The sequence below is a fragment of the Telopea speciosissima genome, chromosome 9, assembly GCF_018873765.1.
Source record: "Telopea speciosissima isolate NSW1024214 ecotype Mountain lineage chromosome 9, Tspe_v1, whole genome shotgun sequence".
In the NCBI taxonomy this organism is placed as follows: Eukaryota; Viridiplantae; Streptophyta; class Magnoliopsida; order Proteales; family Proteaceae; genus Telopea; species Telopea speciosissima.
Window position 1 is genome coordinate 17,332,449 of NC_057924.1, and position 13,409 is coordinate 17,345,857.

The 13,409-nt window shown below is 38.4% G+C and overlaps 1 protein-coding gene across 1 annotated transcript; it reads right to left on the bottom strand.

The window, feature by feature from the left end:
• Nucleotides 1–6,328: 6,328 nt before the first annotated feature.
• On the bottom strand, nt 6,329–7,034 carry LOC122638687 (protein DMP4-like). The gene has a single exon (XM_043831541.1). The coding sequence runs from the start codon at nt 7,032–7,034 to the stop codon at nt 6,363–6,365; it is 672 nt and encodes a 223-aa protein (XP_043687476.1). The 3' UTR covers nt 6,329–6,362.
• Between the last annotated feature and the right edge of the window lie 6,375 nt (nt 7,035–13,409).

Below are 13,409 nucleotides of genomic sequence, written 5' to 3' on the forward strand. Positions count from 1 at the left end.
TGTCATGCATAAAAGAAATATTAAACATTTTATAAAATGAGCCGGGTTTGATGGACACATATCCAACAGTTAGAGACAACATATTAGAATTTGAGATACTAAAAATACGATGGTAAGTTGTTTTGACAGAAAAATGGCCATTAAAAGAATAATCCCAAATCCAAGAATCAGAAACATTACCCACAAGGAAGGGTATAATTGGGAGTAGAGAAGGTCATACAGAGAACAGTAATATCCCATTCTTTAGTTGGTTGAAGAATAATGTTACATACTAATGTAATTGTATTCCCTAACGTCTTTAGTAATAAGGGAACGCAGAAGGGGGGGGGTTGTCTATTAAAAAAAGGATGTCCTCCACATTATTCACAATGCCAACAAGCCAGTCAGCGCAATGGTTAGATTCCTTGAATCAAAATTGAAATCTAATATCGATTCAAACTACGATAAACAACTTTATAATATATTATTGGACACTTCTCACTATGTAGATGGATGAATGAACCCACAACTTGTTCTAAGCCTAATAAGGAAAGTTTATTTGAGACCCTGCCAAGAATATGATTAGCAGCCCAACAAATTATGAGTTGAGTTCCTCTACACGTACGATCAAAGGATGCCAAATGTCCCATTCACTGTCATTTCGGGTGCACAGAGGGATATTTATAGATGTGAAAAAGATATTTGGCATTCTCCGACTGTACAAACATGTAGAGGATCCAAACTCATAAATTGGTTTTTTCTTTTCATGATTTGTTACATTTTTTAGTTTTTGTTTTGGGCAGGGCTCTTGATCACTAGCCATTTATTGAAGATGATATTACTACTACAGTTAAGTAGAATTAAGTAAATAGAACCACTATTAAACTCAAATTCTAATTGTGTTTGGATAGTGGCCCTAAACTCTCATTTTATATTTGGGAAAATTAAATGTACACCCTTTGTACTTTGCCTTAAGTACTACTCGACCCAAAATTTCTAAAAACAAACTTGTTCACCCCCTGAACTTTTCAAACATGCAAAAGTAACAGTCAGTTAGCCATACCACGTTAAGTGATGATGTGGGTGCTAAAATGGACATGAAATGTCTGTTTTATCCTTAGATACCCACTAAACTAAGTAGTGAGTGAAGAGATCCTCCCTTCTTCCATCTTCCTTTCTAAATCTCTTCCCTTGTTCTACTCTGCGTCTCAATCTCTTAATGTGGTATAGCTAACGGACTATTAATTTTGCATATTTTGAAAAGTTCAGGGGGTGTACAAGTTCGATTTTTGAAACTTCAGGTCAAGAAGTACTTAAGGCAAAGTACAGGGGATGTACGAGTAATTTTCCCTTTATATTTTGGTTTATGCCGAAGAGTTGGTCTAGCAATACCCTATTTATCCAATAGGTCAATTTGGTTACTCATTCCTCCATGAGGCCAAAAACTAGGCATGCTTGTTGCCCTAGTCTTGGCCTATTACCAATGCTTGTACGTTAGTGATCCTTTTGAACCAAATTAAATGTCTCCCCTAAATCAAGTAATCAACCTTGTACATACTCTTCTTGCCTAAAATCACATGCCATTAGATAGGCCTCGCAACAGTTTCAAGTTTTTTTTCCAACTATTCTTTTTCCCCCTTTTATGTCCACGTGTAACTGATCACTTAGCTCCACTCTTTCCATATATTAATCCTCTTACAGAAATTCTAAGAGAGAAGAACTTTTCTATAAGAATTCAATTCAGAAAAATATATATAGGGTATGTACAAAGAGATTACTATCTTTATAAAAAACAAAACAGTCTAGGTCCATTTGCATATCAAGGATTAAGTTTTCTTGCACGCAAGGGCTACAAAAAATAGTTCTTTAGAAACAAATATATAGTAAGTTGATAATGTTTTATAACAATAATTGGGAGAGGTTCCTTACACTGTTTGAGTGCAGTTTTGGATGAATATGGAAACTCTCTTTGGAATCTGACAAAAAGGGACGAGGCAATTTTGACATATCACCCTTCACATGATTAGTGATATGTAAAAAAGTATGCAATTTCACTTTTTAGCCGGTGTTGTACAAACCTTATATTTTCTATACTAACTTTCTTTTATGAGGAATCTGTCAGGTTCGGTGGGGTTATTATTGTTCATACACCACATACTACGTGCCTAATCTCACAATCAAATATTTTTTTTTTAGGTAAAGTAATCTCACAACCAATAATGGTTGTAAACTAATGACCAAATGAAAAAGAAGTTAAAAAAAAATGTTTTTGTTCCTATTGCTTCTTTGTTTATTTGATCTTTTAGGAAATCCCTTTATTCTTTCCAAATAAATTTTTTTTTTGTTTTTTTTGGGAAAAATTTCTTAGATCTACTAGATTAAAAAAAGAATTACAAAATAAGTATATTTTAAATTTGTTTTACATCCATAAAGTTATATTTTAAAAAGATTTACCCAATCTTCAATTCAGTTAGTTTCCCTCCCGCCCACACTTCAAACTTCCTAATATACCCTTTGACTCAATTTTTTTCCTTAAAATAGCTAAAGATAATGCCTTAATAGTGTAACCGTTTGCGTTTAAAAAAAAAAAGAAAAAAAAGAAAAACCAAACATCCATGTGGCAAATAAGTGTCTGGTGTCAGGTGTGCGGCGTGTTCTTTATGGACTCTTCTTCTTATCTCTAGTTGTGTTTTTCATGGACTCCTCATCTTCTTATCAGAAAGTGAGAGAGAGCCAATACTAACTGGGACTAGTGAAGATGATTAACGAGTGGAAGAGCGATAACGAGATAGAGATAAATGGAGATGATTAATGAAAGAGGGATAAGGAGATAGTGATAAAGAAGCATCTAACAGACTTGGAATTCAATAAGTTGTGCAAACGGTGGTTTTTTTCTTTTTAAATGCAAACGGTTACACTATTAAGGCATTATCTTTAGCTTTTTTTTAGGAAAAAAATGGTTAGCATTATCTTTAGCTTTTTTTAGGGAAAAAATTGAGTCAAAGGGTACATTAGGAAGTTTATAGTTTGGTGGGACGAAAACTAATTGATTTGGGGATTGGGTAAATCTTTTTAAAATATAACTTTATGGATGTAAAACAAATTTAAAATACACTTATTTTGTAATTTTTTTTTTTAATCTAGTAGATCTAAGAAATTTTCCCTTTTTTTTTTTTGGGGGGGGGGGGGGAAGGACTTCCTGTCATCTTTCAGGAATAAGACTTCCTGTCATCTTCCAAATTCCTGAAATTATTAATAAATCTCAAGTACAATTAATAAACATCTCACAATCACCCACTAATATAGGTTATGATTGGTATTCACAAAATTTTGACAGCTATAATGTAAATTAAGACACAAACAAACATGAATCCCAAAGGATATTTAGACAATGTTTGCTATGCATTCTCGGATGATAAAAATAGTTGTTTCTCATCGCTCGAGAATGTGAAATTGACCTAGAATGCAATCCAAGAGAATGCATAACAAGCACAACCTTAGTTTGTGTTTGTATCCATTCACGCAATAGAATCTGGGTCTAGAACGCATTTTGAAACCTGATTCTTCTTTATTTTCTTAATTCAGAATACGTTCTAGATCTAAAATCTATTCGGAGAATGCATACCAAACACAGCTTTGGTAATAATATCTATAGCACCGGCATCCTCATCCAAAAAAATAAAAATGGTGGAGAGGTCAATGGGCAACTCTCTTTGGAAGAAACCCACTCATATAAAATTGAGGATGAGGATCGTCTATGGCACAGCTGCCCGTCCTGCCTGTGCTGTGCAGATACAGGGATGTGTGCAAAGACCACCTTACCCCTGCACAAGTGCCTTGCCTGAGTGGGGGTAAGATAGTTTGTGCACGTGGCCCTATGTCTACGCAGCACAAGCAGGACGGGCAGCTACGCCGTAGACGATCTGGATTCTAAAATTGAACAGAAACCTAAACTGGTGGCTTACAACTTACAAGTGAATTGGACAGGGTAGCATCACTGAAAACGTACGTGTTTATGCTCAAATCACCTTAAGGACTTCCCAAGGGACTCTCTGTTGTATAGCTTGCAGGCCAAGCTGCCCAACTATTGGCATAGTCAACCACCTCAAGGGAACTGAGAAGACCTTACATATGACCAACTCTCGTAGCAATAGAACTAGAAAAAGAAAAGTTTGCTCTCACAAGGCCAAACTTACACCCCTAGATTGCATCGTTCACCTCAGGTTGAAAAGAGTTCATCCTCCAATTTGCGCTTTATCATTGGATGATAGAACATATAACTTCATACTCAGAATTTTATTGTGATTTCTTCTACAATCTATATAGAATGGCTGAACATATATAGGATACAATGCCTTCTAGGCCAAGAACCAAAACACTTAAATATGAAACCTAATTGGATACAAATTCAGATATCCCTAAGGCCCTAAACGAATACGAATGCGAATCGAATTTGAATTTTCAGGTACCCGTTTACATCCCTTGTTGTTTGAAGCTGAAACTTCTCTGATAAAGTTGGTGGTGATTTTCTTTCATGAATACACCTTATGGCACATTTTTGTAATCTGTTTTCTCATATATTTTAGTGCGATGTGGAAACATCTACGCATGGCCACAACAAGTGCTACAACAATAAAAGTTCTTTTTTTGTTGGGTGAACAAGTAATGCATTAAAGAGAGGAGAAATATACAAGACTCACCAAAATGAGCCGACAAGGGACGAAGAACCTCCAAAGGAAAAACCAAAGACGAAGCAAAGGATGTTAAATTTGGGTTTAATCTCAAAATTGATGGAGTTCCAAATTTGGTTCCAAGTACAAGATGAGAAAGCCCAGCAATTTGGATCCTCTATTGCCGAGCTGCCCGGCAAAACCCTAATGTCAAGACATAGCAAGGCGAGGAATGACCACCTAACCCCTGCCCAAGCGCCTTGCTCGAGTGGGGGTAAAGCGGTCATTTACCACCTTGCTGTGTCTTGGCAGTAGGATCCTGTCGGACAACTCGGTAGTAGAGGATCTGACTACGCATGTTTCTTTTCCACCAAATGTGATAAATAATGGCACAAAAGGTTATCTTGACCACAAGATTGCACGATGAGTTACCCTTGAATTTATTTCGAATCCACCTTCATTCACCTTCAAATGGAAGTGGGGGTCCTTTTGGGATTGGTGTGTGGTTTGCGTGATTACACTTTCATCAAAAAATGGAAGTGGGGGCCATCCTGGGTGTGGAGAATATGAATCAAGGTACACCAAGCAATAAAGATCTGTTTGGGAATGTGATTCTTAAACCACACTACCCGCCACCTTGGAACACAAGCACCTTTAGAATAAACGAGATCCCAACCAAGGCTGAGGAAAAACAATTGGATGAAGAGGCCTATCATGAAACATTCTACTGATTTGTTATTAGTGCCGTCGGTTTTGGAATTATGGAACACCCCCTCCCCCTGCGAATTTTTAACCTCTCAGGTTCTCTGCCTGGTACAATTGTCCCGTGCCTCTAATAAGAGGGGGGTAGACCCCACTTGGGCAGTGTGTTTGGGTAAGGGGTTAGGTCATCATTTCTGCCTCCTTATGAGAGGAATCAGACAACTGTACCGGGCAGGGAACCTGAGAGGATAAAGATCCTCCTCCAGCTGGAACATGGCATTTTAGCAAGTAGGGAACCTTGATGGTCTCACGCTCTCAAGGTGTCAAAACTAAAACATACCGGCCCGATTGAGTCCGATCCAAACAAACCGAAGCCTTATCAATTCGGTTTAGATTTGCGGATTAGAACACCATTTGGTTTCGACTCAGTTTGGGCTAAACAAATGGGCCACCAATTGACCGAACATTGAAACCGACCCCCAAACCTTAAAAACTCTACCTAATTCCTACTCAAAACTAGTCTATACCCGGTTTTTAAACCGAATTGAAACAATAGCCCAAACCAAATCACACCCAACTCTAAACTGAAACTGAAACCGAAAAGTCCTTTTTGGTTCGGTTTCGATTTCCCTGAAACTCACACCGAAACCAAAACTGAACCCGAACCGCCTGATTGACAGATTTTTATCCCCTCCAGTTCTCTGCCCGGATGGGATCCACCCCCTATTAGAGGCACTGGGGAACTGGGCGGGCAGGGAACTGAAGGAGATAATTTTCCCCCGATTGACACCCTTAGTCTCACCAATTGTTATAGTAATCAATTCATGCTGCTGTGACATTCTATGTTTCATGAAATAATCCTGTTTTTGTTAAGTTACACTGCCAATATATATAGCTAAAATGAAGATTATATGGGCACAAATCCAAAACATTCTTTTTGAATTATTGAGATAGATATGAAAGAAGTGAACAGAGAAAACAGAAGAAAAAAGACACAAAAGTTAAAAGAGATTAGCGAGGAGAGAGAGGGAAACCAATTCCATGACGAGTAGTAGGGAATGTTAGGAAAAACGCACTACCAATGGCGCCAATCCCAATTGGAACTCCAGTGAGGAGTTCTGATGTCTCATCTGATGGTGTTGGATAGAAACAATTCACCACATTCTGATCCAACAATGCTATAGCAGCAAAAACCAGAGTTGACATGAAAGCATGCATGAAATCAATAAACTTAAGCCGAAACTCTCTTGCTTGATCAGGAGGAATAGTGATAGACCCATCAATGATCCATAATCCTCGAAAAGTTGCAATTCCATAACGAACTGCACCTTTATCATCTCTATAGCTATCAGTAAAGGATGACAGAAAGCATGAAAGAGCAGCAATGATCACAAGGGCTTTTGTCAATAACTGGCCGGCATCATCACAATCACCTTGGTTACTGAAAATGGGAGATAGAAGTTGGAATCCAAGAACTGTTCCTGTGGGTAGGAGATTGGCTAAATGGGCTGTGCTTTTAAATGTTTGGATAATGGCCTTCTGTATAAAGTTAGCTCGATCGGTGTCGGGTTCCTTTCTATGATGATGATGACGAGGGGAGATGGATCTTGAATGTTCTAGAAGGGGATGATGATGTTGTTGATCTTCATGCTCATGATGCCGTGTTTCTTCAATATCCGCCATCTTCTTCTTCTTCTCTTGTTCGGCCGCTCTCAGAGCCCTGTTTCGCCTGGTTTGCTTGTTTCTCAACACGGGAGAGCCAGAGAGGTAGAGGAATTGATGAGTATTAGTAATGGGAAGAAGAGAACTCAATGGGTCAACTTCTTCTTCTGTTTTTTTTTAGGGTAAACAGAAACGTATAATGGACACCACCCCCACGTTGTTAGGACATGAGTGGGAAGACTCATTTGGGAATTAATTTTAATAGATTGGTATCCTTTTTTCTATTTTTCTTTTGAAAAACAATTATATAATTCACACCCATCTTGTTCTAAGTCTAACAAGGAAATTTATTTAATTAGAAACCCTGCTAAAGATTTGATTTTTAATTAAAACCCGTTTTAACTAACTATGTTCATGGCTTGCAACTTAATAAAGACGATATTATTATATTGGGCTCATGTTCTCTGTGTCTCAGCGCAGGCTGCACCCAAATACATGGGCCTACCACTCAGGGGGTAGGGTGGTCGTTGTGCCCAACCCCATGTGTCTGGGTGCAGCTTACGCCACCGGCACAGAGAACATTCTCCCTATTATATTTACTTCCCTTAAGACTAAAGTAAATAGAAATAAAAATTTTTATATTTAATTTCTATTTAAAAAAAATATAATAATAAAAAAATATCATTGTGAGGGTTGATGACGAAGAGATGGTCTGGCGACACCCTATCTATCTATCTATTCACCAACTCGGATTGGCTACTCATTCCTTTTTTTTTTGTTTTTTTGTTTTTTTGGGTAAGGGTTACTCATCCCTTTACAAGGCCTGAAACTATGCATGCGTGTTGCAATATTAAATGTCTCCCCAAATCAACCCTGTAATCTTCCCTAAAACCACATACATGCCATTAGATGTGCCTTGCAAGCAATAGTTTCAAGTTGTCTTACCATGACTTTTCCCTATTATATCCACTTGCTCACTTGCTTTAGTTTTTCCAAATATTCACCTAGATTGTGTTTCATTTTTTTATAAAGATAGTAATCTCCTTGTCCATACCCTATAATTAATTTTCCTTTATCCCTTGCATTGCTGGATTGATAATTATTGAAAGTTTCTTCTCTCTTAATTTCTGTAAAAGTTTTTCCTACCCAAAAAAATAAAAAATAAAAAATTCTGTAAAAGCTTCATTTGTATATTAAGTATTAAGTTCTTATGAGCATTGAAACTCCCTACTTCGGTTTAAACAATCTATAAGCTCTTGACAATCAGTCCATACATCGAGGATTGTGGCTCCTAATGACTTTGTTTCTTGTAATCCTTGGAACAGTCCCTTTGCTATGTCGCTTGAGCACATCCTCGATACCCAAAATCTACAGAAGCCGAAACAAGTTTCTGGTCAAGTATAATGGTAGAAGCACACCATGTTTCACAAGTATCCTTATCAAAACTACCATCGCAAATAATAATAGGATGATTTGATTTGGCCAGCACAAGGTAGTCATAATGGATTAAGATGGGAGACAGGGAAGGGGGATCAGTAGATTTGGAAAAAGAGTGAAGTAACTTCAAATTAGCAACTGAACAATTAACATTGTTAAGAATCATACTAGGGTTAGGCTACACATTTAATTGAGCTGATTATGAACTATCTAGATAAAATACACAACAATCGAAAACAACGAGAGGACATGTTTCTTCTTAGCATGGGAGAGTACGTGAAGGGTTGGTGTGGGTGTATAGGAAAGCTTCCCCCATTAGAATGCCCTGGTGATAGAATAGATGGTGCAACGTATATCCCTATTGGGGGCCACTACTCCTGCCTTCCCTCAAGTCGGTTCGCCTCTTCTGAAGTTGTCTGTGAGATCGTATGTGGGAAGAGAGATGGGTTAAACCTTGGAGAATAGTATTTGTCCTGTCGTATTCTTTTGGATTCGTCACCAACACTATGGTCTAGGACCCGTAGTAGACTCTAATGGATAAGGCACTGATCATTTCAGAGTTCTAGGGGAAGTGCCAAGTTGATGGGTTGATATGGTTTTAAGCACTTAGCAATAACCCATCCAATGACCGATCTTTTCTGTGTGAACCAAACTACTAGGTTAATTTGTCCTACTAATTGAATTATGCTTTCTTAATAATACTGCTTGGAAGAAAGTTGACCTAAGTTAGGTAACTACGTCTGACTGCTATAATGTCTGTTTGTATATATATGTATGTATGCAATACATAAGTATGTATGTGTGTATGTATAAAATTATACTAGGGGGATACATATGTATATAGGGGAGTGACCGAACCAAATATGTATATAGGGGAGTGACAAAACCAAAGCATAAGGGTTGTCCGAGAGAGAGAGAGAGAGAGAGGCACTTTGGTGATGCTACGGCTACCTCAACACTGGGATCCGTGATTTCTCAGATTATATTTGGTTTTTGAGTTTTAAGTCCAAACTCCAAAGCTGAACGGTTATTTCGCTTTTTCAATTGTATTTATTGGGGGGGGGGGGGGGAGAGGGGGGAGAGATGAATATGATGCTTCATAAATCACCATATCAAGCAATGTCATAATTCGACGATGGGATTATGATCTGTTGGATTAGATATGTACAGTGTTACAATATCTACGATAGTTTATTATGGTGAGCCGGTAAGTAAGTGATCGAGGTGCTGGTAGACATTGACATGGGGAAAGGTCGAATATCATGGGAGGAGATGAGAGGTGGTTTCATCTCCTTATCCGCAGCGAATGGTCTGAGATGAAGGGCTTGTCCTGTCCTGTTGTCACTCCATTCCACTACTCCTTCCTTTCCCACTCCCTTATCTCTCTCTCTCTCCACCAGGGTTTAAAATATCCGGATAGGTCGAATCGGTCGATTCGTATCAAAATCGGCAAGGATCGATTTTGGACGAGTCACACTGATTTCCGTTGATTTTAATTGGTTTTCGTTCAATTCTGATGGATGCCGGTTAATTTGAATTAGTAATTAGCACAGGTGACTGGACGATTAGATTAGTCAATTTTTTTTTGATAGCAAGCTTTATTATCTAAACCCACGGGGAAAACCATCCCACAGGAATCAGAGTATAGGGAAGAAGAAAGCAAAAAAAGGAGGGGAACAATCCCAAAAAGAGTCACATTGATCCTCAACTCCTACAGAGGCAAGACGGTCAGGTCCGCACAGAAATTCCCTTCTCTCAAGGTATGAGAAAATTCGATAAAATCAAAAAATTGCCAAAAAAAAGAATAATACAGCTTCAATGATAAACCTAATGCGCCATGGAATACTTGTCATAGAACCCTTTAAGATGAAAACAAGAAGTAAATTATCACTTTCAATGCAAATTCTGCGCAAGACTTTCCTCTGAGCTATGATTAAGGCATGTCTAACTGCCAAGGCTTCCGCAATAGAAGCAAAATTCTCACCCACACCTTTGGCAAAACAGAAAAGAAAACTACTGAAGCAATCCCTGCCTATACCCCCAATACCAGAACGACTTGGATTTCCTCTGCAGGTCCCATCCACATTGATCTTCACCACATCAGTCAACGGAGGTTTCCACGCTACTAATCATAAAGGTCAAAGCCCATAAGATGTAGTCTTAGGCCTGAACTCTTCCATAAAATGAAGGGCTCGATGGAAAATGCTTGCAGGATTAAGAATTCAATCGATTGAATGTAACCGAGAGATAAGAAGTCCAAATATTCCAAAGAGTACTAAAGAGAAAGGGTAAACTGAACCGGTTTGTTGTGTGGTTGCTTGTTAGGTCCCACAACTTGAAATAAATTCTCCTTCATATCCAACCAACCGCTCACAAGATTGACTTGATTGAAGGACCAAATAGCCTGAGAAAAAGGGCATGAAATAAACAAATGATTAGGATTCCTATCTTGTGCCCCACATCTTTGACAATGAGAAGGAATATGAGCATGTCTTCTATTAAGCAGATCTACAGTTGGCAACCTGCCATGTAGAAGTTTCCAGATGAAGAAGAGAGCTTTAGGAGCAGTTTGAACATATATGCCACATTTTTAACCAAACCTTGTTGGTGGGCCGTAACTCATCCTTGATTGCCAATCTATAAGCCAAAGACACTGAGAACATTTCGGTAGAAGTTGGAAGCCAGACAAATCTATCAGATTTGGGGATTAAGGGGATAGGAATAGATAAGATACAAATCACAATATCCAAAGACCACACCATCTGAGGATAATATCATCCTTCCATCTTCTATGTGTATGATCTATAAGATGAAAAACAAGGGTTGGAGCTTGATGATGTAAAGGAAAAGGAGCGACCCCCGGTCTATGATTAGGAATCCAAAAATTTGACCAAGGATTGATACTCAACCCGTCACCCACTTGAATGAAAAGACCTTATTGAAGAAGAGATCTAGCTCGAATAATAAACTACATTGTCTTTTTTTAAATATGCTAGTTGGTTTCTCAATACTAATAGGCCTTCTTTGATATGATTTCTATTTTAATTTTTGGGAGTTATTTCAAATTTCAAGGCTGTTTGGTATAATTTTTGCACCCAATTTCAAAGAAATTTAAATCACTTTGAATAGAAATATGAAAATAAGAGCTATTTCAATTTTTTTTTTCTTTTTTTTTTTTCGGGTAGAGAAGCTACTTCAATTTCAAAAGCTAAAATCACTTCATGCTATTTCTCTCTAAAGTATTTGAAAACATTCTCAAAGCATGGTCAAAGTTGTAATCTTACTAAGGGGGAGGGTTTCATACGATGCAAGAGTGCAATTTTGCACCAATGGGGCATGGGGTTAGGAGGGCGTTTCATCCAATATGAGGCATTTATTGAGGAGAGAGGGTGTGAGGGTAAATGAGTGGTATGTGAGAGGGTATGCGTGCATAAGAATCTGCACACTGACGTCGTGCACTTCCATTTTCTGTAAACTCAAAAACCTCTCTCTCTCTCTTATATTTGCTTAGTGGATAAACAAAGAAGACAAACGAAGCCTCCCTCCATGAGCCAACATGCCCCTTGCTTGAGCCACCACCACCTAGCAATGCCTCCCTCTTGCAACCGCCTCTCCCTCGCACCCCTACCGCTCCTCTACCGTAAGCCACCGCTTTGCAACTTCCACCCCAACACCTCTGCAACCTCGCCCCACACAATACCCCCACATCTCCTCACCTTCCCAAACTTTCCTCCTCCTCTCCAAAGCGGAGCTCATTATCATTTTATACCATAAAATGGGCACCCAATAATGGCGTGAAATGTGGCGCCTAGAAGAAACTTGATCGGGAAACTGAAAAATTATACTCGTGCGACATTCCAAACGCAAGAGTCCGGTACGACTTGCCCAACCAATTAATCAAATGGGATAATCCACAGTGGACAAATGAGTCACCATGCCTTGGCACATCACCACCAACTAGTATGGTTATCCAAAAAAGGAAGTCATACCCCATGCCACAATCACATTAATAAGCATTTAAGAATGCCCACCAAACAAGGCTCCCTGAAAAGGGGGAAGCCTTATCAGATAGGGACTCTCCATAACCCGATGAACAAGAACACTCCATCTCCTAACAGCAAGGAGTGCCTCATCTCCAGTCCAATCAGGATCTTCTCGTTACCACATCAATCCACCAAACCAATTCTATAAATAGGAAGGTAACCCCATGCAATGGGATCACACTTTTGAAACTCTTACTGTTTCATCTTTTTGTTAAAGAGACTTATATAATTGAAAGCCTAAAACATTGCTTGGTAAGTAAAATGCCAAATCTAGACAAGAGTGACTAACTACTCCCTTTTTGCGTTTCTTTTTTGAGACTACTAACTTTGATTGATTTTGTTATGGGCATTTGAACTAATATTGTATATCCTCTCATCTATTTTGTGGCGCAAGGCAGTGCAATGGAATGATTCAGATTGTCATGAATGTCCGCCGTGGAACTTATGTCTAAGTTTGTGAACGTAAATAGAGTTACTATGACCACTTCTCACAATAGTGTGTTAGGGCCATTATTCCCTCTTTTTTTTAGCTTATGATGCTCAGAGGACTAGGCATAAAGGACATATCTATGTATAATTTTAGTTTTCTGTTATAAATTTTTTTTTCCGCACACTATTTTTCATGGTCACAAATATCTTTTACGTTTTTCGAAGTTCAATTAGAAGGTTGAGATGCTATGGTGAGGGGATTTGATGTCTGATTCGGAATGCTAGGTAGGTAAGAAGCATCATGTAGATTAACTTGGCTTTACAGAGATGGTGATGTTGAGATGGATATATGGTAAATTAAGAAAGATAACGTAAGGAACGATGATATTAGAGCTGATTTGGGATTAACTTCGATACATGATAAGCTACATTCAAGGAAGACCTTTGGATACTCCAGTATGGAAAAGTGACTTTATTCAAAATTGAA